Genomic DNA, 26,042 nt, shown 5'->3' with positions numbered 1-26,042 from the left:
TATATCGGAACACAATAAGGTCGAATAATATTCCGTGTATGTAAGCATGTACCACAGTTTGCTCATCTTTTCACCTGTCAATGGACAGTTGGGTTTCTTCCACATTTTAGCTATTGTGAATAATGCTGCCACGGACAAGGGTGTATATAATGCCTTCTTGTGAAATAGTTTGCTCATAAGCTTTTTTTTCTATTCATTGAAATGATACTGCAAAAGCATGTGTTAAATGCTAATAGTAATTTTCCTAAGTAGTGAGATGATGGCAATTTTAGTTATTTCATTAGTTGGTGCTTTTTAGTTTTTATTCATGGACTATGTAATATTTTTAAGTGAAAAAAAAATGTTACATTGGGTGAGATAGGGTCCCCAGGCAAAACATTTAGGTAGCCATACAGTTAAAAGTATAGAGTGCAGTTGGAAAACCTCTTGTTCATAGCAACCAAAGTCATAAATTACAATAATACCCTTAAAAATTAAATAAAAGTAATCACTCTCTCAAGGGAGTATGGTCCCCATAGTAAGAACACTGCTAATTCTGTTACTACATAAGTGCACCTGGTTTTAGGTCAGTTTTCTCAAAATATGTTTCAGAGACTACTTGCATATAAATCATCTGGGATGATTGTAAAAAAATAAAATACTTGGAACAAAAATCTCTGAGGTTACAGTCAGTAAATATGCATTTGTATAAAGCTTTCCAAGTTTAAGAATCATGCTGTAAGTAAATCTGATTTGTCAAGAGCTGGAGTTAAAACAACATGAATAATATTTAATAATTTGTTCTATAAAAGGATCACACAATAATTCTTTGAGTAGAACATACCCATTATTTTAAAATATGATGCAATTTATGGAAAATTTAGCGATGTAGTTTTGAAAGGCATCTTTGTTTGAAGTGGTGCACATCATATCTTCTGTATTTGGCAACTTTTGAGGAATCCTGTTCCTTTGTATCCATCATAAGATGACTGTGTGTTTCATGTACAAAGAATATAGACCAGTTTTTTTATCCAAATTCACGATATGGAACACTCCAGAAATCACACGAGAAAAGCCTGTAAACCCATCAGCTGGATCTGAAATAAAGATGAACTACCTACTTCTATTTTGGGGGTATTGATCCATGTACATTCATTCATACTCTATACTTCTATTCTGTGTCAAGCCTATTCCTTCCAGAGAGGAAGAAATTCACGCTCTTGAAATAAATGCCTAGGTGAACAATGATTCACAGTAGTTGAACTTATTTAATTTGGAATACATATATATATATATATGTATTTACTATACAATTATATATTTATATATATTAATAAATACAAATATACAAACATATTAATACAAATACAGATATATATTAATACACACATATATATTTACTATACAATATACAGTATTCTTATCAATTGGCAGATTAAAAGGATCTTTTATATCTTGTATATGGGGCTTAGCAAACGCTTTTAGGAAAGAGTTGCTTCCTAATTTTTAAGTAAAAATATTCTCCATATTATGGCTCTCTTTCTTTTTAATTTCAGATTTTGTTGATGGACCTATACACCACAAGGCCTTACTTATATCTGTAACTGTCTGTAGTTTGCTATTGGTCCTTATTATTTTATTCTGTTACTTCAGGTAAGTTTCTGACATGTGGATGTAGAATTCTGAGTTTGAAATATGATCCTCATGCGACTGTTCCACCTGTTATTTTTCGCCGTAGCTTTCTTTGACCGAATTAAATCTTAGATTTCCCTGATACTATCAGTTACTTTTGAAAATATTTGTCGTAATGAAGCTGTTAATAGATACCTTCTCATTTCTGTTTCAGACATCAAAGCCACCCAGATAAATTTCACCCTTAGGGAATTTAGGATAGTTAGGGAATTCAGGAGCTACTTGTTACTAAGGTTGGATCGTAAGTGAAGAAATGGCCATGTTGAACCTAGAATCATTCTAGTAATTCCTTATTTCCCAAGTTAACAATTTTCCCTTAATACTGAAAAATTTTAAGCCACATTTTTATTAGTGATTCAGCTAAAATAAGCTTAGTTATTAAAGTTAAGTGAGAGTTACTTTTTGTTCACTAAGAACTTATTTTCTACTTTGTGAGATATCAAGGACCTTTAAATTTTTATCATTTGCTTTTTGTAACACTCATTTATGATACTGTTCTGCAAATAGGAGTTGATTCGAGTAAATTCATTTCTAATTGGAGGCATAATTATTGACAAGATGTTTCTAAAGTTTAAATTTCTTTCATTTGTCTGTATTATTACTTTATACATTTATAGATGAAGTATATTACTTTATACTTTATAGATGAAGTAGTTTTCTGTTATGTCTTTTGTAAACCCCAAATTTTCAACTTTAATTAGGGACCTTAAGGGGAGAAATTTTAGGCAATAAGTATTGGAACCATAGAAAAATATTATTGGACCCCTGCTGGGAAATAGGCAGTTGAATGGAGAAGAAGAATTGTAGATGGTTGAGACCAAAAAACATGTAGCTTACTTAAAAAATAGGTTAGCAAAAGAATTATGATTTATATTTTGGAAATCATAACTAAGGGTAATAAATAGTAAGCATGTATCTTGTATTGGTAAAGAAGTACTAGCATTTATCATGTAAGGATAATAAATACTAAAATTTATCTTCTCTTGTGCTAAAATGAAATCTGCTGTGATGACTGTTTTGTTTGCAGTGTTTTACCCATCATTGCAATTCAGTATCTTAAATTATCTTCCTCTGTGCATCTTTAGGTATAAAAGACAAGAAACCAGGCCTCGGTACAGCATTGGGTTAGAACAGGACGAAACGTACATTCCTCCTGGAGAATCCCTGAGAGACTTAATTGAGCAGTCTCAAAGCTCAGGAAGTGGATCAGGCCTCCCTCTGCTGGTATGAGAAGAACATATCCTGAATTTAAAGGAAATGTCTTCTGAGAGGAAATGTCAATAAGTACGGGGTTTCATTTTACTGAAACAGATAGGGTAGTGGACAAAGAGAAGCTCTACGCCATCAGTTAGACATCAGATCTCAGATGAAGGGCTTTCTGATAACATTTTGACATATTGGGGGTAAGGTGATTGTTTTTCAGGGTAAGTGTATGGTTACAATCCAGACCCTTAGACATTCTGATAAGGAGCAGATTAGAAAACATTTAAGTATGGAGCCATCTTCCCTCTGCTTTCAGTAAGGATAGTGTTACTGAACTTTGGCCTGGCTTTTGAAGGCAAAAGTATTACAACGAACTGGGATCTGAGTACTTCTCCAGGGGAAGAAGACTGCATTTCATCTGGAGGGCTTATGTTTCAGGATGAAGTCCTGGCTTTTCCATTCATGAGAGCTATAATTTTCTGATAGTCAACATCGCCAAACTTGAAGAAAACATACAATGAATCCAAGGCATTTGTTTTAATGAGAAAACATTTGATTCCTTTATAGACCATGCAAAAAGATTGTTGGGATAGAAAATAACAATTTTATATATATATATATGTATATATATATATATATATATACATATATGTATATATATATATATATATATATATATACATATATATATATAAAATTGTTATTTTCTATCCCAACAATCTTATATATATGTATATATATATACATATATGTATATATATGTGTATATATATATATATATATATATATATACATATATGTATATATATGTGTATATATATATATATATATATATATATACATACAAACTCTTAAGTTTATATGTATATATATATACAAACTCTTAAGATTGATTTACCTACTGTTTCCGATTCTGTGTCTCCCTCTCTCTCTGCCCCTCCCCCGTTCATGCTCTGTCTCTCTCTGTCCCAAAAATAAATAAACGTTGAAAAAAAAAAATTAAAAAAAAAAAAAAGGGGGGCACCTGGGTGGCGCAGTCGGTTAAGCGTCCGACTTCAGCCAGGTCACGATCTCGCGGTCTGTGAGTTCGAGCCCCGCGTCGGGCTCTGGGCTGATGGCTCAGAGCCTGGAGCCTGTTTCCGATTCTGTGTCTCCCTCTCTCTCTGCCCCTCCCCCGTTCATGCTCTGTCTCTCTCTGTCCCAAAAATAAATAAACGTTGAAAAAAAAAAATTTAAAAAAAAAAATTAAAAAAAAGATTGATTTACCTAATCTTTATTGTCTGGTTCTGACTTTGGATATCATATTTACTTGATTGTTTTCATGACCTCTTAGTGTAGTACTGAAAGTTTTTTTTTTTTAATCTCAAGTCAAGAATTATAACTTTTTTGAGATATAAAAGGTATATATACTTAATGTATAAAAGTATATATTTCATGTATACGATTTGAAGAGTTTGGGGATAAGTATACATCTGTGAAATCATAACCCTAATTTATTCCATGAGCCTGTTCATCATCTCCAAAAGTTTCCTCCTGCCCTCTTGTTATTTTGTTCTTGTTATTTTGTCTTGTTTATTTGTTGTTATTTTTTTTAAATGTAAGAACATATAATGTAAGAACTACTCTCTTAGCAAATTAAATTTTTTTTAATGTTTATTTATTTTTGAGAAGAAAGAGTGCAAGCACAAGTAGAGGAAGAGAAGAGAGAGAGACACACACCGACTCCGAAGCAGGCTCCAGGCTCTGAGCTGTCTGCACAGAGCCCGATGCGGGGCTCGAACCCAAAAACCATGAGATCATGATCTGAGGCTAAGTCAGATGCTTAACTGACTGAGCCAGCCAGGCACCCTCTTAGCAAATTTTTAAGAATACAATACACTACTGTTAATTGTAGGCATTGTGCTGTGCAACAGATCTCTAGGGCTTACTTATTTTGCATAACTGAAACACTTCTCTCTTTGATTAATATGTCCTCTGCAGGTAATAGACCAGACAGAAGATAACTTGTGAGGTAGTCATTATGACCAAACTGATACTACTTAGGATATAAATATTTTTTTTACTGTAGAGGTTTTTTATCATCAAATTTACGGTTTTTTTAATTGTTAGAATTTAATATGTAGCAGATATGGTTCTTATATTTTAAAATCTGTATATTATAATTTTTTAAAAGAAAAGTACAAATATGAAAATCCCCTTCAGTATTAATGAATCAGATGTTTATGCTCTTGGAACTGAAACCTATTTGTTTTCCAGTGTTTTCCTCCTTAGAAGTTATAATAAATCTCAAAACTAAAGTACATTTTAAATTTCTGAATATAATTTAGTGACACTTTTTATCTTTGAGATAAGTTCCTATTCTTTCAAGCATTGCCAATTCCATTAGTACATTCATTAAATTACGAGAAGCTATATTATCGTTAGAAAAGAAGTGCATGCAAAACTGTTTATGTCAGAAAATGTTCTGTAGATTTCCATACACAGTGCTCTGTAACATCTGTAAATTAAGTACAAAATTTCTGTAATAAATGTGGGAAGTGTCCTCCCTAGTCAGTAATTTAACTATTTGCGGATTTGTCTCTCAGCTGCTTGGTGCTCTTGGTGCCGCTGTTCCCCCATTTAGAAGTGGAAATACATTGAACATTTCCTTGAATAGCATGTTTGAACTCTTCTGGAGAGTTCCTTATTTACTTCAGGCTGAGTGGCTTAATTGCATGTCAGCAATGCTTTAATTTTTCAATCCTTCTTTTAGAAAACAGCATTAAAAAACAGATTTTATCTTTTTTCCTAAAAGCTTCTAGTCTGATATGGGTGCTGTTAATGCCTCTGGCAATGGTTAGCATGACCTCTTGAATTAATAAAATCATCCATGATACAAAAACAGAATGACCCTAGTTGGTAGACATCTCTGGTAGGCATAATGCCCCGCAAAATGTCCTAATCCCTGGGATCTGTTATTTTACCTGGGAAAAGGGACTTAAGGTTGCTAATCAGCTCACCTTGAGATGAGATTATTCTGGATTATCTGGGTGGACTCAGTTGTATTGGTCCTTAAAAGTGTAAACATAAAAAGAAACATTTCAACTTTACTTGATTCAAAGCACATTTCTGCTAAGAATTCATTCCAGTTTTCTGGTCAGATCTTGTGAGAGTTTTGTGTTAGGTTCTTTATATATGCCTCCCAAATTATGTAAATTATCATCAGTACTTAGCCATTTCAGTCATGGAGTTCTTAGACAATATTTTCATGTGAGTACAGATGGGCCGCAGATCATATGTAAAGAGACATTTAACCCTTAGACCACTTTCCTCTCATATTTTCTTTCTCTTTGTTTCTACTGCTCTCTCTAGTTCTTTAGAGCTCTCTTCAAGCTTAACTTCCTCTCCAGATCTAACCTGCTCTTTTTCTTCTACCTGTCCATGTTACATTTTCGACTGTGACAATTAACGGTTCCACTTCAGAGTATAATTTTCAACAATTATTTGCTGCTTCCTTCTTTTTCATTTGTCTTCTGTTTCTTTATATATTTCATACAGTGTTCCGTGGCATTGTACGTCTGAAAATTCCTGTACCTGAAATCTGAAGGGGTTCAATCTACTTGGGTTGTTTTTCTTGACTCTTATTTATAGTGGCTGTTTCTTTTGGTTTTAAGGAATTTATTCTGTGGGATCTTCTTTTCCTGTCTCCCTTCCTTCTCCCCCTTCATTTTCTTTCTTCCCTACCCGCCTCGCCTTGGGAATTTCCTGTATTTCTTTGCGAGGCCAATAATTCATTATAGTTTTTTATTTCTTACATCTTACCACGATCGAGTTGTATGGTGGCAAGTGTTCCTTCAAGGTATCTAATAGCTGGCTGTAGTGGTGGGATGAAAAATATTCTGCAAGTGATTTTCTCTGGAGAGGATTTCTGTTTGCTCTTGTTGGGAGCCATGGGGTGCTACCAACCTCAGGCAAATTTAGGGTCACTCAGTGGTCCCAGCTTAATGCCAAAGCCCTAGGTTCAGTTTCTCTACTTTTTCAACGTTTTTTTTTTTTAATTTTTATTTTTGGGACAGAGAGAGACAGAGCATGAACGGGGGAGGTGCAGAGAGAGAGGGAGACACAGAATCGGAAACAGGCTCCAGGCTCTGAGTCATCAGCCCAGAGCCTGATGCGGGGCTTGAACTCACGGACCGCGAGATCGTGACCTGGCTGAAGTCGGAGGCTTAACCGACTGCGCCACCCAGGCGCCCCTTAATTTTTTTTTTATTTTTATTTTTGTAGTTTCTCTACTTTTAAAGGGGTCAGAGTTTAGATTCCAGATCGCAGTGCTCATGTTATTCTTCACCCAGACAGCAGCTTGGCTTTTGTGTGTGCTAATGGTTACTGTTCCCTGCTCTGGTCTCAGCTCTTCCCTCCCTCCCCCTCCCCATCCTCCTCCCTCTACCCTGACCTTCTTACTTGGAGATTTCCTTTATTTCTTTGTGTCCAACAATGCATTGCAATTGTGTTTCATTGTAATTTATCCAAGATGAAGTGTATGGTGGGTGAGTCCTTTCAGAGTGTCCAGTATCCCGCTACAGTAGTGGGAGTGAAAAGTGTTTTTATTCTGCCAGTGACGGTGAACCATTCAGGTTTTTTTCCTCTATGAGAATGATAATAGGTAGAATGAAATATTTAATAATGTAGAAGCAATAATTCAAAAATTCAGAATCCATAATCAATCTCAAATACATTTAAAAGGGGACAGTATAAAATAATAAATAAATATAAATAATGTGTCTATGTAAAGAAAAACTACTGGCTAAATATATTTTGCATGCAGTAATTGTTTCTTCTCTGGAGGAGGAAAAAAAAAAGATTAAACAAATCTGTAGTGCTGCGAATACACTAACAGTGTGTTTTGGGATTTAACAGGTCCAAAGGACTATAGCTAAGCAGATTCAGATGGTGAAACAGATTGGAAAAGGTCGCTATGGGGAAGTTTGGATGGGAAAGTGGCGTGGCGAAAAGGTAGCTGTGAAAGTGTTCTTCACCACGGAGGAGGCCAGCTGGTTCCGAGAGACAGAAATATATCAGACAGTGTTGATGAGGCATGAAAACATTTTGGGTGAGTCGGTACAGCGGTATTCAGGGTTTCCTAGATTTCCTCTATTTTCTGTTAACATCTGCCTATTAACTCATCTGTCTAGACCTGTGATGAAATATATAGACATTTTCTTCTTGGCCTGAGCCCAAGAACGTCATAAGTTTCTACTGGGAGACCTCACAGGAGGAATGACTAAGCCACTTCTGTGAATGAATAGTGGGCTGGAAATGGAATACTCTCCAATAATTTTTTCTTCAGGGACAGGAAATGCAAATGTAATACCAGAATTTCTTAGGGTTTCTTAGGGATTTGAAGGAGCACATGTTTAAATGTTGTGAAAAGTTAGAGAAGTTTTATCTGCAGGGTGTGTGTGTGTGTGTGTGTGTGTGTGTGCGCGCGCGTATCCAGAGTTTATATTGAGAATTGATTTTTAAAACATTTTCTCAAGTTAGAAATAATGTACCTGCATCATCCAAGTTGGAAAGAGTATAAGCTAATATGGAGTGTAAGCCCTGACTCCAGGCCTGTTTTGTAAACCGTGGCGTATGTATACTATTTACTGTAATACAATAACGTAAATATCAATGACTGACTAGAAAGGGCTCATGTTTTCAGGTACAAACGCTTAATGTTCCTCTACCTCTACTGTTTTGATGGCCTCTGGTTGGTATTCATAATTTAGTACTGTCATAGGCATAACCGTAAAGCTGAACGAAATACTAAACAAAGACACCTCTGTGACAAGGAATGATATTTGGGAATATAAATTATTCTTGATACTATTCAGAAAACACTTGGCTTCAAACCTTTTTGTCTTTCTTCCTTTTAGGGTTCATTGCTGCAGATATCAAAGGGACAGGGTCTTGGACCCAGTTGTACCTAATTACAGACTATCATGAAAACGGTTCCCTCTATGACTATCTGAAGTCCACCACTCTAGATACAAAATCAATGCTGAAGTTAGCCTATTCTGCTGTCAGTGGCTTATGTCATTTACATACTGAAATCTTTAGTACACAAGGCAAACCGGCAATCGCCCACCGAGATCTGAAAAGTAAGAACATCCTGGTGAAGAAAAATGGAACATGCTGTATAGCTGACCTGGGCCTGGCCGTCAAATTTATTAGGTTGGTATTAAAGTGAATGAATACACTTTTTATGATTCTCTTCTATCCCTTTTTTATAGATTGTACATTCTGGCATTTGGTGCTGCTAGGAAATTTAGAGGAGGAACCTTCTTAATTTTGATGTTTCTTTGGAGGGAAAAAGTAGAAACATTTATTTGAAGAAACACGTATTTGTGTCCTGTTGTTTCTGTGCTCCTCGGTGACCTGGCTTCTAGACAGTGTTTATATTAGGTTTGTAGCTGTCATGAAGCTCTTTAGAAAAGAGTACCTAATGTCTGGGATGATTTGGTGAGCATTCTGCATACGTTTGTAGGTAGGAAAAGGTTTTAGTAAAGATCTACATGTTATGTGGTGATAAAGGCCATGTTTTTTTTTTTTTCTCTTATGGAAGAAAGATTGTTTGCATAGCTATTCCATGAGAAATGTTAGAAACTAACAAAGCACGGTCAGCGTGCAGCACTACTGTACCGTGACTTAAAGTGAATAACACATAAACCAACATGTGTCATAACACAGTGGTTTCAGACCGCTGGGGCTCCTTGGAGTGACAGCAGCAGCTTGTACAGAGTGGGGAGGAAGAGTACCCAGTAAGTGGGGCTCTATTTTGCCCCTAATCAGTGCAGCCCCTTTTATCTTGCAGATGATTTAGTTAGAAGAACTGATTCCTTTGCTTTGAATACAAAACAGAGTGAGTTTGCAAACTGCTGGCATAGAGGGGTCATCATAGAACTAACTACCCTTTTAAAAACTCAATCTAGGCTTAGCCTTTATTAATTCGTTGGATCGTCTCATGGATTTTTTTTCCCCCAAAGAAGACTTGATAGAATATGGAGAAGGGCACAGTGGAAAAGCCATGGAGATGATGAAATGTTTGGACAATAAAACTCATGAGAAAAGACTAATGGATTGGTATTTTTATAAAGACTGAGGTGTGACTTAATAATAGGCCCTCAATACAGGAAGGTCTCCACCATTTAGAAGATGGTATTGAAGTTCTCACCTTTAAAATAAAAGCAGGAGGAAATTAAGAACCTCCTGACAACATGAAAAAAATCCCTTCTCTCTTCTGAATTCTTTTTTTCTAATCTACAGCCTTTTTTAAGTCTCCTCTACCAAATCAATCAATCAATCAATCAATCAATCAATCCTATGGTGCTTCTCAAATTACCGGCCTCTCTTCGGTCCTCCCCTGTTAAATTTCTTGAGTTCCATAGAGTAATCTGCTTGCAGAATCCAGTAATTCACAATGTCTTGTGTGATTTTGTGTCTTCTCCCTTCTCTCCTGAGCTCCTGTTTTAAGGGGTACCATTGATCTTTGTCACCAGAAGCCTTTCTTATTGTCATTCCACTGTCCACAGTGTGCAAACCTTTCTTCCTGCTATTTTCTTGATGTGCCTTTATTCCACGTTCATTTTCTTTGTCTGTGGGTTCTGTTCTTGGTCTGTCTCTTACATATTTCCCCACTGCTAGATTTCCTGCTGATACCTGCTTTCCTTTCTAGTTCTCAGTTGTGGTTGATCCATTCTAAAATGTGTGGTGTCTGACATTTCCTTTGTTCCTTCAATTTTTGGTTTGCTCAGTTGAATGGATTCTCTCTCCATGATATTCCCACTAGGACTGAACCCCGTTTGGGTCCTGAACCATTTTTCTAGATTCTGGAGTGAATCACTTTGTAGTTTTTGTAGTCTTTGTCTTTCCTACTTTCCATTTTTTTTCCCTACATGCTGCTGCCAGATTTATTTTCTTGAAACATAATTTTGGACAGCATAATAATTTCATGGTTTCCCATAGCTTTGGGTTCAACTGTAGTTTATATTCTGAATGCTTCATTCTTTCTCACACCTTCAGGTGTCTTTAACATGTTTTTATCTCTACCTGAGTGTCCAGCATCTCCTCTTCTGTTTGCATAACTGCAACTTATCTTTGCAGTTTATTTCTTTGGGACACCTCTTATTATTCCCTTAAGTCTGACTTTTAGTTAGTCTTCTGCCCTCCTGTGTGACCCTGTGCATGCTGTCATGACATTTCTCATACTTGTGTGCAATACTCATGGACTACTTGTCTGTTATTCCCAATGAAGACTAAGCTCCATGAAGGTAGATACCATGTTTTTTTTTCTCAAATTTACATCCCTACTGCCTTTCCTTGGTGCCCATTACACAGGTGTTGCTCCCAAATTTTGTATTAATGGACAGGTGCACAATACCTCGTGAACTACAGGTTGAAGAAAAAAAGCATCTGTTCTTAGCTCCAGAGGTCCTACACACTCTGGATTAAATCTACTTTCCTGGTTAGTGGTTTTCTTTTTTTTTTAATGTTTAGTTATTTTTGAGAGAGAGAGAGAGAAATAGAATGGGGGAGGGGCAGAGGGAGAGGGGGGTAGAGGATCTGAAATGGGCTCTGGGCTATCAGTATGGAGCCTGATGTGGGTCTTGAACTCATGAACCATGAGATCATAACCTGAGCCAAAGTCGGATGCTCAACCCAATGAGCCACCCAGGTGCCCCTACCTTCCTTGTTTTACGTCCTACAAACCCTCCAGTTTGTATGTGTGCTTTTGCAAAACTGATGTATTTGTTTTCTCCATATGTACTGCACGTTTACAGTGCCTTGCGTAGTTTCCAGTCTGAAATGCCCCTGCTTCTTCGTGTACCTTAATCCGGTCTCAGAGCTGCCTTTAAGTCACTTTACCCATCCTCTAGCTAGGAATAATGACATCATCTTCTCTACTCCCTAGTAATTTCCCAGCCCTTGTCTGCCTGATAGTATAAGTATGTTAGTACCTGCCTCATCTTGCCTACTTGTCACTGGGCATCTTGAGAGCAGGATCCGTGCCAGATTAATTAATGTATTTCCCATTTGACATGACATAGTGAATTACTCGTTATAGGTATTCCAACATTGTTTTGAAGCAATACATCTTGGCAATATCAGAGTAATTGAGGACTTTTCTTCTCTGCAGATCTTAAAATAGGCAAGAAAAGCGAGTGTTATATTTCTGAAACTCAGCTCTGCTAATATAAGGAGAATGAACTAAATGATCTTTCAAATTTCATGTGAACCCTGATTCCAGGAAGCAGAGGGGAGTGCTTTAAGGGGATAATTCAGAGCTCTGTTTGGCATATATTGACTTGTTCATCAAGAGAGGAAGGCTTGAGGACACTGGCTCAGCTGTGAAACCGTGGCTGTTGGAGGCACAAATCTCATGGCTAGAGCAATTGTGGGACCATTTACTTTTCTGGACCTCTGTTTCCTTCCATTAAATGGAGGCTGCATTTGATAGTTTCAGAGGTCCTTTTCACATTTTATTTTCTGTGTTTCAAAGGAACTTTGCTCTTCTCAATTTTTGAGCTTTACTTTTAAACCTTGCTTTATATATTTCTTTGGTTTCTGCTCTTTTCCTGATTTTCCTATTTTGGGGGCACGTGCACACAAAGAGATCGTTAAAGATCTTATTACAAGTGGGGTCAAAGGTAACCCAGTGTGGAATTCTCAGACTTCATAAGTGAACTTCCTGTGAGAATTTAATCTTTACCATGGTCTCTACATGGTAAGTGTTCTCTCAGGCTTTTAAGTAATTTCTGGGAGGTTCCCAGGGAAGTTGAGAGCCACAGAGAGAGTGGACTCTGCTTCAGAGATTTCCTGCTCGTATAATTTTTTTTTTAGGCTGTCTTCATTTTTTTTTCATGCACTCTCTTGAAAATGACGTAAGTGCTGATGTATTTCTTGCCCAATAGAGACTTAATCCAGGTGATGCTGAAGCAGACATCATCGTAACCCCAAATCTCTCTTGGGAGGACAAAACAATGACATGTGAAATCCCTTAAAGGAACTTACCAATCTTTTCACTTTTTACTTTGGAGGATCAAGCAACCCCACTGGTCCTTCAGTGTCAGAATAATATATTTTCTTAGGGGGAAAAAATCCTGGTTTAGAACTTCTCTGCTATTAAATTTTAATTTTTTTTTTCAACGTTTATTTATTTTTGGGACAGAGAGAGACAGAGCATGAACGGGGGAGGGGCAGAGAGAGAGGGAGACACAGAATCGGAAACAGGCTCCAGGCTCCAAGCCATCAGCCCAGAGCCTGACGCGGGGCTCGAACTCACGGACCGTGAGATCGTGACCTGGCTGAAGTCGGACGCTTAACTGACTGTGCCACCCAGGCGCCCCTATTAAATTTTAAATAGAAAAACTACAATGGAGATTGGTCTGTAACGCGGATCTCCCAACTGATAATTGTCAACTTGTCCAAATGCAAAGGAGGTGGAGTGACCCAGCCCAGGAGTCACTGCATTTCCTCTGCGTCCTTCTGATGCCATTAGCACTAACCTGCCTCTGGTTTGTGTACTTAGTGGTATATTTAAAAAGTGGCATGCCTAAATGACTCGCCGGAGTCCAAGAACTCCGCTGATTAGTGGCAGAATCCCCGCTCTCTGTCAGGGTTTTGCAGCCATGTCCACCCTCTTTTTGAAGGGTTTTTAGCTTGAAAGTTCTGTTGCTCAGAAATCCTGAGATGTCTCAGGATTTAATTGTAGAAGCATTGAGTCTTTTTGAAAGTGCAGCAGAAAACTCTCCTCATTGGTTAGCATCTGACTGGGCAGAGTTCAGCGTGGCCGGCCAGCACCACTGTTACCTACCAGATGCTGTAGGAAACACCCAGGGATGTGCACAGCCCCTTCCTCTGAAGGCTCAGGAGGGTCTTTCATGCGTTGGGAGGCTGCTTCTGTCTTCCTACCAGGAGGTTCTGGAGGCTCTACTATGTTTCCCGTGTGGTTAATTTCAGATGTCATTTGCAAGCCTCAAGCAAACCATTGGCTTCCCTTATATGTCTTATGCCTCCTGCCCTTCTTTCATTGTTCTTGGAAGTTCAGTTCTTCTTGTTTATTTATTGTTTCGGAGTAGTTTCTTTTTCTTTTTTCTTTTGAATTCAGATCCAAGTTAGTTAACATATAGTACAATAATGGTTTCAGGAGTAGCCTTAGGGATTCATCACTTACATGCAACATGCAGTGCTCATCCCCACAAGTGCCCTCCTTCATGCCCATCACCCATCAAGCCCATCTTCCCCCACCGCCCCCCAGCAACCCTCAGTTTGTTCTCTGTATTTAAGAGTATCTTATGGTTTGCCTCCCTCTCTGTTTTTATCTTATTTTTGCTTCCCTTCCCTTTTGTTCATCTGTTTTGTTTCCTGAATTCCACATATGAGTGAAGTCCTACGGTATTTATCTTTCTCTGGCTGACTTATTTCACTTAGCATAATACACTCTAGTTCCATCCATGTTTTGCAAATGGCAAGATTTCATTCTTTTTTGATCACTGAATTCTTATTTTTTAACCCCCTTTTTAGATTATTAAAGGTATGCGATGTTTGCTTCTCTTCCTTCTCTATTACCTTTTTATCTCCCTTCTCCCTCTCTCCTTCTTTCATCTCTCTGTTTTAGACACCAGCAACACCCAGCAGAAGACCGCCTGCGTGTGACCAAAGGCTTCATGAGCCACAGCCACCTGATTGGAGCTAACATCTTGACTCCCCAAGCTGGTTTCTCATGGCCACAGTGGGATCTTCATGTCTTTCGTGCACCTCTCCCTTCAGCCGATGGTACAGGGGGAATGTGCACTGTGCCAAACCTGTGGCTTTTTCCTTTACCCAACACGTCTTGCAAGAATTCCTGCTATGTGTTTATAATTGGGAGGTTTAATGAACCCGAAAAATAGTTAACCCAGAACAAGGTTAAGGCGAAGACTGTGTTTTAAAAAATCTGCTTTATTATACTCTGCCACCAAAATAAAAATCTTTTGCCTGCCCTTCCTCTGGTGCATCATGGCTGACAGTGTAAGTCGTGCCCTATTCCCCAGTCCCATGCTTTGCCCAGGCTCATCCTCCAGCTCTCTCTGACTCCTTGCTGGAGGCTCCACTTTGAGCCTCTCTGCATTCACAGAAGCTCCACGGTTCCCTCTGCTGGTTACTTTAAGAACTGCAGTGCGCACGTGCCACTCTGGGTACCAGGGCCAGACCCAGGGGGCCACATACGCAGTAGGGAGCGGCACTGTCCATAGACAATAAAACCGATTAAAATCGTCACCGTGCGCCCAAGGTTCTAAACCATGTCAGTAATGAAATCTGTCTCCCAGCAGGTCCTATTGCTTCTGCCATGTGCCTACTTCATCAGTCCTCCTTGTCACCTTGAGAAGAGGAAAATCTTAGTATTGTATCCTTTCATTGCCTTCTCTTCCCTTCTCTGGCTGCCATTGTCTCACACTGTCAGTGTGCCATGCTGCCCTCTCCCTGCCTAAAGCAGTTGCCTTGAGGACCCTCGATCACTTTGTATCCCCGTTGGATGAGAAGGAGCCACCGAGAGTGTACGAATGCTGGAAGGTTTGGTCTCCTCTGTAGACCTCTTATACCACCATGCTGCCACTTTCTTTATCCTACCACTGTCATCCAAATGATTTTGGTCAGAAATAGGAAGTTTGTTTTCATGCCTCTTTATGTAGTCCTAGCTGAGGGCATCCTACATTTTGAGAATCAAATAAAATTACACTTCATCAGCCCTAATCCTACTTAATACAGTAGGGAACTCGGTTTCATTCACAGCGCATCTGGGGACCCTAAGGAACTGTTTTCCTCTCTGTCCTATCAGCCTTATATCTTTGATATATGTTCTATATATATGTTTGCTATACCTCCACATAGTATAGTAGCTGATTCTTTTCTTTGCCAAACACCATCAACTCAAGGTTGAAGAGAGCTTTGCTGAGATACGTTGTAGGGCACTGTGTAAAATTTAGTCATGAAATTCATGCCACCAGAACATTTTCCTGATCTTTGTTTCCTACAGAAGCTTAACATCTTGTCATGACTCTAGGTCAGAGGAGAGAACCCTTTTTCTCCCTAATTGACTTGCCTCTTTACCCCCAACCTCCCAAATTACTGTTTATTTTTTATTCAGAAAATTTTAGGTGTTTTTATTTAATCCTGTCCCAGCCCACTGTCCCTAAAGTTCATAAAGTAAAATACCCAGTAATGTAAGATTCTAAAACAATTTTTTTTCCTGGAGAGGAAGTTGCCTGACAACCCTTAATTTATTTTGTTCAAAAAAGATATAAATATATATATTTATATATATTAAATAAATATATATATATATTTAGATATATTTTTTTAAGTTTATTTATTTTGAGAGAGAGAGAAGGAGAGAGACAGCGTGTGCACACGTAAGTGGGGGAGGGGCTGAGCGAGAGGGAGAGAAAGAAAGAATCCCAAACAGGCTCTGAGCTGTCAGTGCAGAGCCTGATGTGGGGCTCGATCCCATGAACTGTAAGATCATGACCTGAGCCAAAATCAAGAGTAGGATGCTTAACCCACTGAGCCACCCAGGTGCCTCATTCAAATTATATTTTTATGTTTTTTCACATTCTACTTAAGCCTGTATCACACTGGTACATTAACAGGGATGAAAGTCAATGTTGGATCTAGTAGAAGGATTAATTATTAAAGTGTAAGTAAAAATATCTACCCCTGTAGTTCTCTAAACCCAATTTTTCAGTTATGAGCCCTTTGTGCAAATATTTCTAACTCTTCTCCATTGGAAGGCAGGAGAGATCATGTTTTCCTCTACAGTGAACGTGGCACCCATGTTTTTGATGGAATATTTTTGGTTTTTCCTGGTAGAAACTCATCTTCTCTACTTGGGTCCACTTTTGCTCTTCAGAGCCTTATGTTTCCAACCTATCCCTTAATCCTTGAAAGGTATGTTTTTCTTGTTCCTTACCCTGCTGAATTCTTTTCCTTTATAATATATTTAATTAAAATATATTTATATATACAGAAAAGTATAAAAAATAATAAGGCACTCATGTAACAATTGTTATAATGTTAACAAAGTTAACAAGTTGCCTTATTTTTATCTGGTCTTTTTTTTTTTTTTTTTTTAATGCAATGTTGAAGATAGCCCTTTGCATTCTGCTCCCTATTTTATTCCCCTTTACCCGACCCGGAAGTAGCTAGTATCCTGAAGTTGGTATTTATCTTTGCTCTGAGTGATTTTATGATTTGACCACATGTACATGTGGCCGCTGCAGCACAGAGGATTCTTTTGTGCATTTAGAGTTCGTTTCTCCGACTCTGCCCTCCTTGTACAGTATCTGTCTTTTCTCATGAACTGCCCCTTCATGGAAAAGGAAGCCAGGGAAAGCTGAAGGCGCCCTGACCTTTCCTGTTTCCTTCTTCCTCCTTGACCCCTTCCTTCAGTTACTTTATCCCCTATTCTTACATGCTCTGCACCATTGATCTCTACTTACGGCCTCTTTTTCTTCCTTTATTCTCGGTCCCCCAGTGTCAATATCCCTGGCTTCTATTTTTGGTCTTGAAGATGAACAAACTTACTTTTTCTCTTCCCTAATTTGGGAGCAGCTAAGATAACGTTACTGAAAACCTGAGAGAGAGCTGCAGTTTAATTACTTTCCAATATAGAAACACTCCTGAGCGAAGAGGGGCTGGAGCTATATATGTCTTGCAGGGTCTGCCCCTTTATGATGTTTGATATGAAGTACTTATTTTTTTTTTATTTTTTTTTCAACGTTTATTTTTTGGGGGACAGAGAGAGACAGAGCATGAACGGGGGAGGGGCAGAGAGAGAGGGAGACACAGAATCGGAAACAGGCTCCAGGCTCTGAGCCATCAGCCCAGAGCCTGACGCGGGGCTCGAACTCCCGGACCGCGAGATCGTGACCTGGCTGAAGTCGGACGCTTAAGCGACTGCGCCACCCAGGCGCCCCGATATGAAGTACTTATAATTGGCGTGTTTGTCATTTAAGTGTAGTGCTGAAGGCATTTGCCATTAGGTTAACAGTAATCTTTTACAACGTTACTTTGCTTAACAAAATTTTATTTAACCTCTTAGATATTGGTAATGTCTCATTTTATGGTCTATATACAACAGAGATTTTTTTTTTATATTTTTAATGTTTATTTTTGAGAGAAAGAGAGAGAGAGAGCATGAGCAGGGGAGGGCAGAGAGAGAGAGAGAGGAAGACCCACAATGTGAAGCAGGCTCCAGGCTCCGAGCTGTCAGAACAGAGCTCAATGCGGGCTTGAACTCACGGTCCGTGAGATCATGACCTGAGCTGAAGTCGGACGCTCAACCAACTGAGCCACCCAGGTGCCACAGAGATTTTTTTTATATTTCTCTTTAAAGTATCTATAGCAAAGTTTACCGTAGACTGGCCTTTTCTTTCTTTCAGTTAAAGTGTATTATTTACCAACCATGTGCACAGCCCATTGTGAATGGAGAGGGATCAGGACAATTCTCTTTAGGGCTATGAAATGATTATGGTAGATATTTAGGGCTCAAGGAGTTTACATTTTAGGTTGGAAGACAGATACTTATTCAGATATTCTGAGCGGGGCATCTATTCACATACTACTAGGGAAACACGAAGGGTGGGGAAAGGAAAGAAGAGAGGGGACAGTCGTGCCAAGCCTGCACATTTTTTGGGAATCTGACGGACCAACCAAATCCTTTATTGTAAGTTTGTTCAGTGTTTGAGGGAATGAGAGCGTAGAGATGAACTCTGTGTAGTCTACCTATCAGAAGTCTTAATTCTGTCATCAAGTGACTATTACCTTTCAGTTTACAATAGATTGTCTCCATGTCAGACATTCTGTTAGCCCTTCCTGACCTAGCAAATCCAAATAAAGCACAAGAAGCTAAGAGTAAGAATGGGAAGGAGTTGCCTAAAATCTTTATCAAGTGTGGTCACAGTATATCTTTGGCCCAGATACACTCTTGTGGGGGGCCCATGATAAGACTGGTCTTGATTTCGTCCCCCAGTCCATGTTCTGGAATATAATTTAGGCCCTTTACCAGTTTCTTTCCATCTGCCAACCCCCATGTTTGTTTCTTTGTATAGAAACCAGAATTCTCTACCCAGGCCCACCACTGTCTTCCTCTAATGATTCAAAATCATAAATTAGAACACATTAATGAAGTACCTACTACGTGCTCACAGAAGAGATGTCAGTATAATTAAAAGTGGAATTTTTGTGGCATCTTTGAAATCTGATATTTTTCATTTTATCATTAAGCTGCTTCTTGGCTCACTTTCTTCCAAGTCTACATTACAGACTAATATATATTATATAACATACATATATATATATATATATGCATGTATATGTAAATTTATTTATTTTCATTTTTAAAAATTTACACTTTAACTTTTATTTTAAAAACAAACAGGCTTTCTCAGAGCAGTAGCTCCTAGAAGATCCTGAGGGGCCTAATGAGAATACTGGTGGCCCATCTGTTGCAATAGCTTTATATTAAGGCTTGTAGCTGGAAATGAATTTAAAATGGTTCTAAGGATGAAGCTTTATGCGTTTTAGTAAATGTTAACAGTTTGGAGATCTGCAGAGAGACATCTGCCACCCTTTAAATTTTCCCAAGTGACACTGCATAGTTTCTGTTGTAGACAATAAAGATGGAGGCAGGGAGATCAAAGCCACAGGTTCTTTTCTGAAAGCCAGTAGTGTTTGGGCAAGTTTGGCGTTATTGCCTGTGACCCAGCCTGATAAATGTGATATTTGCTCTGTGTAACTTCCTCGTGGAGGAGAAATAACACGTAGCTGCTAGAGAGTCAGTGGAGTGTGATGAAAAGGAGCACATGTTCCCTAGGAATTAGGAGATAGCCGGGTTTAGCCACGATCCCCCGCAAACGGCAGTTTTAACAATGACTTTTTGTGTCTTTTCTGTTTAATAGTTTCTTCACCAAAACTGGGGTTTATTGCTCTTCCTAGCTCCACTAGTGTCTGCTGAGAAAATACTAGTTAACCTCTGATACATGCTTCGGACTGTGCTGGTCGCGATTTTACACACCTCGTCTTGGTTAGTTGTCAGCCTATCGAGCAATGGTAGTTTGACTTTACACATCTCCATTCAGAACTCCGGCTGCAGCTCGCAGCACTGAGGCAGTGGTTCCCAAGTGCCATTCTACAGATTGGTGTCCACCCATCGTGAATTTTCTCCCAGTCTATGGGACATCAGGATGAATGGATCGCGTCCTGAAATTTTCATTCACCTACTGATACTATGTTCAGTTATTCCTTTCCTCCTTTTATTAAGAAGTACATGTTGTAGATCCTGCTTATCAGAGTAAAACATTTTCAGGTCTTTGTTGGTTCTCTTCCTCCCTCATTTTTTAACTTGTTTGCACCTCTAAAAACCTCGCAACACTTGGTTTTAAAAATACTGTCTCAAACGAACCACCTTGGCATGTGCTCATGCCAATTTTCAGAGCAAAACTATTAAAATATGAAGGGGAAGAAGATATTTTTAGGCATTTTTAATAGATATATAGCAGTTATTCCGAGTGTATATTTGATCCAGTGGCAATGCAACCTTGTATGTCGTAGCTTCACTCTGCCATCTTCGTTGGGTTTTTACGTGTGAATATATAATACAACTCCTGGCAAAACATATGCTTCAGGGAAACGTTATTCTGTGAAAGGCTATCCCTTCCCACCTTTCGCTAAAACCCTGTTCAGGAATCCCTTCAACTTGTCATTTGTTGGTCCTGCTCAGTGCTGATAGGGCTTTGCTTTCCTTTTTCCTCAGTGATACCAATGAAGTTGACATACCACCCAACACCCGAGTTGGCACCAAACGCTATATGCCCCCAGAAGTGTTGGACGAGAGCTTAAATAGAAATCACTTTCAGTCTTACATTATGGCCGACATGTACAGTTTTGGACTCATCCTCTGGGAGGTTGCTAGGAGATGTGTATCAGGAGGTAAGTAACAGTGATGCTGTTGGATCTACTACAAATCCTTTCTGATCAGAGATCGGAGTTAGCATATTGTCCACGATTGCCTTTTATTTTCCACCTTGTTTCGGTTGATACAGTCACAGTCCCCCCAGTAAGTGATATCTGACGTCTTAGAATCATCTTGGACTGCCTCCTTCCAGCTTCTTGTCACCAACCTGCTGGGCCCCATCCCCAACTCCAATACCCCATTCCTTGTGGCTTCCTCTACGCAGGTTAAGTAAGGTACAGACAGAAATGTGGGGTGGGACACCCATTCTTAACCTCCCCCCCACACTTGACTTTCTATAGTTTTTCTTCATAAAGCAGTTTGAAAACATCAGTTTTTATCAAAAGGAAATGAAAGCATAAGAGTATTACTACTGGTCATGATAAGTTTCCTACAAACAAGGATTCCCTAGTAAGACAATGCAAGACATTACTAAATATTCAGAGGCATTATTATTGGGTGTAGTATCTCGCTTACTGCTGCATCATCTGTCTTTAAATAGATTCCAACACTTTTTAGGTGAGAAGCTGAATCTTAGGCTCTTCATTATCAAGTACCCTGTTTATGGTTACTCTCATGGCTGTGCTTGGTAAGAGACCGTGCTGCTGCTCATCACGGCCAATTTAAACTCACTTTTGTGAAACCCTGAGTTTGCCCATGCTTCTGAAAGTGTGGAGAACACTTCACTGGGGCTGGGGTTCATTCTCAAACCTGCTGTTTACTATCTGTGAACCTTTGACAAGTTACTCAGCTTGATTCCAGTTCTCTCTTCTTAAGAAGGAGGTGAATTAAAGAGAATTAAAACTTCCTGGTACATCAATAGCTTTCAATACATGTTAGCTCTTATTTAAAATTTTCATTTTGGTTGGTAGGGGCTTAACTTATATTTGGATTCATATTTAAATATAGAGGAGAAACAGTTAATCAACAGGCATTTAGATTTTGGTAGAAAGATCACGATGCAATGCCTTCTCATCACTCTGGGAATTCCGAGCCTATTAGAAGCTTAATTTAAAATAGAACACGTTCCCTCTAAAGTGAGAGAACTGCAAAAAGGAAAGTTGACATAGGAAATGTTTCCTAACGAGATAGTGAATAAATCTCCCATTATATACGACGAAGAAAAGAGCAAACCAAAATAGAAGTTAACTAACTGTGCCTTGGTTCATGATGTATAAAGAGTAGATGAGCCTATTTTTGAATACTATGCTTACACTTACGACAGGTTTGTAGAAGTTGAAGGAGCAGTAAGTAGACTACAAGACTACTTCTCTAATTACGTTTTCCTGAACATCTAAAGCAAATAAGTCCACAGGAAACCTGTATTTGGAAGCCTGTGAGCTGGAACACAGGAGAAATGATTCTCAGCTTAAAAACAAGTTAGCCTTATAAAAGCAGCACGGTATTAATTGCTTTACTAGGTCTGTCTTTGCCTATGGAGATTTGAGAGGTACTAAAATGTTGCCTTTTCTCTTTATGAGATTGGCATATGTTTGTCAGAGACATTCCAGTCTCAGCTCTGCCCCATACCAACTGTATGGCCTTGGGCAAGGTACTGAATCCCTCAAAACCAACTTTTCTCATCTGGATAATGTGGGTAATAATGCTACCTCACAAACATGTTTATAAAAATTTAATAAGTTATACAGCATACTTAGCTACATGCCTGGTATCTAGTGGGTTCCTAATAAGTGAGTTTGTTTTCTCTTTCCAGAAAGGCAAACACACACAAAACTCTGTTCTCCAACACTTTCCTTTATGAAGATGGTGGAAGTTTTGGTCTTGTCTTTCTAGTCTAGGGACTATTGGGTGACCTAGATACATCTGGATGTAGGTCTACTAAACCTGGGAAGAAAAAGAATTTTTGAGGTTTCAGACACCATTAAATGGCAGCTAATATGGAAGTTTTGATAACTTAATTGCATATAAGGAGAAAGAAGGAGGGCCTATAGTTCAAAGATAGACTTTGACTAATTCATAATTTTATGTGGTTGGCTCTGAGTTTGTTGTGGTACGTATACTTGCTTACCACCATGTTGATAACGACACCAACATTAGGCATTGAGGAAAATATGAGATGAATAAGACAGACGTGGCCCTTGCCCTCAAGGTGTTGCCAGAGCCATTGTCTTAAGAGTTAGAAGAAGAGGAAGAACTCAAATGAAGTGTGAGCATCCCCTATGCTTTAGACCCTGTGCTTTTAGTATCTCCTATAGAGATGAAACACAATGGAAGGAACTGTTAATGTAGACGACACACGCAGTCATGCTCTGTGCTCTCAGCGAGGAACAAGACAGTGAGCTGGAATGGTCTGAGGAAACTGCTGAACCTTCTCGTCCTTTAGGTTTATATATGGGTTTGAGTTTGCAAGAAAGGGCCTAACACAGACTCCTGCTTTTGTCAGAGTAAACCCCAGCGAATTTAATGATGCACTGGATAACCTGCCAACCTGGCGGTATCATCTTGTTCAGATAAAAGCAATTACGCTTCTGTAATAGATGATTCAGGATGGGGAGGAAAGGTGCTCCACATAGAGTGTTCAGAGCAGCATCCTCTAAGGACAGAGGCTGCTGGTAATTATTGTGAGGAGTTAATCAGATAGGACTGAAAAGAAGATATAAGTAGCCTGCTTTTCTAAAGGACAAAAGGAATAAGGTAGAAAGTAGATACTAGGAAAAATGAAACGGAATTTCTCACGCTAAGTGCCATTTTCCTAAGATGACATAGATTTGTATCTTAACCCTCCTTTATGCAATACCTCTTTTTTTCTCAAAGTAATGCATTTCTTAGAGAAAGTTGGGTGAAACACAGAAAATTTAAAGGAGAAAATAATTAAAAATCAGACAGTTCTTGCACCTAAAAAATCATGGCTGGTATTTTTAGGTGTGTATAATTTTTTGAATTTTAAGTGCGGAAAAGTGCATTCTTATGATTAAGCAGAAAAATGTAAATCTCCCGTTTTGTTCGAGTAGGACACACTGCCAAATGTATTATGAGATTCATAATCTCATATTGCAATAATAGAAACAGTCCCATATTATGCGGTATGAGTTTGGGAGGTGCCTGCCAAGTTTGCATTGAGATTTAATATAGATTCTTTTTTTAATTTGGCACACAAGACCCTTTATGAAATTGGAAATAAATTTGAGATGCTTGTTTTACTTAGCTTTGGGAAATTAGAAAAAACCTGTAATAATATGTTTCATTAGGTTTTCTATTTATGTTTTTAATTAGATTAAGTGTCATTGGGGCACATGTAGTTTTTCAAGATTTATTTTGCAGTTTTTCAGCCTACGCTTGTCTTTAGTACTGACAGAACTTTTTGAGAACGGTTTGTATGTTGGCCGTTTATGTCTACCTCATAGAAAGTGACGATAATAATAGTTCAAAAACAACTCATATTTTCAGGTATAGTGGAAGAATACCAGCTTCCCTATCACGATCTGGTGCCCAGTGACCCCTCTTACGAGGACATGAGAGAGATCGTGTGCATCAAGAAGCTACGTCCCTCATTCCCCAACCGGTGGAGCAGTGATGAGGTAAGGCTTGAGGTAAACAGGTGGCTACGACCAACTTCTAAATAGACTCTTCTCTTTTTGCTGAAATTCCGTATATTCACTACAGGAATCCTCCTTCTTTGTTTTGATGGTGACAGTAATGGTGCTTCACTGCAGTCATTTATGTGGAGCTAAGTGTAGTATGTTAAATTATCTGTTTCTTTTTTCCAATTTGCTTTTGCTACTTCTAAACTATATTGAGTGGGTTAACACTTAGCCTGCACAGTGGGTACACATTATTTCACTTGTTTGTGATGTCCTGACATTTACATAAAGGATGTTCTTTCTGTGTGTGTGTGTGTGTGTGTGTGTGTGTGTGTGTGTGTGTGTCTTTAAAGCATCATGATTTTCTCCATGACAAACCAGCCTGCAACAGTCTCTCATCTTGAGGAGAGAAAAGATAGGCATCTGCAGAATCTAGTTTTCTTTACACTGAAGGGATACTAGTTGACTTAGTTGAGCTGCCCAACTGTGCCACGGACCTTTGTTAACAGGCGATGATATGATGCAGTCTGAACAAACCCATATTCAGCCTGGCTCTGAGGACAGAGTGATGAGACCTGAGCAGGTCTGGAAGGCAGCTCTTCAGAAGGAGGAAGCGAGTTAGGTGGCCTTGCATTTCCTGACTCATCGCCTCCTCCGCTTCCTCTGCATCCACGCTCCAAGCTTGTAAACTCACCAAGTCCTGGAGTGCTCGGGCAGGCTGGAACATTCAGAGAGGAGTTTGAAGCATCCCCAGGGGGAAAAAAAAGCAACACCCCCCAAAACCCACCCCACCAAACATGTACCAAAGCCAATGCCAACAAATGGAAAGAGCACTGTATATAAACTAATTCTTCAATGTTAAATGCATTTAAAAATAATCCTTGGTTCATTGTTTTTGTGTCTCGTTACTGAAATGCTAAATAATGCAGATGTTTTCCAATGAGCTATGCAGAAAACTTTATGAGATCCTGGAGTTCTGTTATTTTGAAGGTGGTTACAGGCATTGGTATTATTCAGAATCCCTTCACTGAAGATTTCTAATGAAGTGAAATTGTGCTTTTCAACAGGAAGACCAATAATTGATGTGGCACAGGAGAACACAGGAGAAAGTTTTAGCGAGGCTGTGCACAGGTCATTAATCTTGTTAAATGGTACAGTGCGATGCTCTTATTGTAGCAGACAGCTGTGATTTAGGAATAACCATGTTTGTTTGAATAGTATGGAATTAGATAAAAGATTTAAGCTCATCGAGTGTTATAAACAATGTAGGAGTGTGGAGTGGAACACAGACTCCCTGGGTATTTTTGTATTTGTTTAATACGGACTTCAAAGACACTCTTCTACAATCAGCAAAACCACCTGCTTGCTACTGTCATAAGGAATACATGAAAATGTGTTTTAGTCATTTAGAATTTGTATGAAAAAAGAATTTTTTATGGAATTTTGTCTACATGCTTTTAGGAGTATCTTTTGAAACTATATTTACAGGGTGCCTGGGTGGCTCAGTTGGTTAAGCACCTGAATTTGGCTCAGGTCATGATCTCAGGGTTCGTGGGTTCAAGCCCCGAGTTGGGCTCTGTGCTGACAGTTCAGAACCTGGAGCCTGCCTCGGATTC

The 26,042-nt window shown here is 38.8% G+C and overlaps 1 protein-coding gene across 13 annotated transcripts in view; it reads left to right on the top strand.

Annotated features, from left to right (window-relative positions):
* The window catches only part of BMPR1B (bone morphogenetic protein receptor type 1B), a 418,825-nt gene that overhangs the window by 388,674 nt on the left and 4,109 nt on the right, over positions 1-26,042 (top strand). For all 13 annotated transcript variants that reach the window (XM_086704546.1, XM_086704545.1, XM_086704542.1 and 10 more), the window contains 6 exons: positions 1,536-1,632; positions 2,757-2,895; positions 7,771-7,963; positions 8,772-9,069; positions 20,687-20,862; positions 24,293-24,423. In XM_086704546.1, coding sequence (XP_086560672.1) covers positions 1,536-1,632; positions 2,757-2,895; positions 7,771-7,963; positions 8,772-9,069; positions 20,687-20,862; positions 24,293-24,423 — 1,034 coding nt within the window. The remainder of the gene's footprint in view (positions 1-1,535; positions 1,633-2,756; positions 2,896-7,770; positions 7,964-8,771; positions 9,070-20,686; positions 20,863-24,292; positions 24,424-26,042) is intronic.

The sequence above is a fragment of the Puma concolor genome, chromosome B1, assembly GCF_028749965.1.
Source record: "Puma concolor isolate L17-30 chromosome B1, mPumCon1.1.hap2, whole genome shotgun sequence".
In the NCBI taxonomy this organism is placed as follows: domain Eukaryota; kingdom Metazoa; phylum Chordata; class Mammalia; order Carnivora; family Felidae; genus Puma; species Puma concolor.
This window is presented reverse-complemented; position numbering and strand designations above follow the sequence as displayed.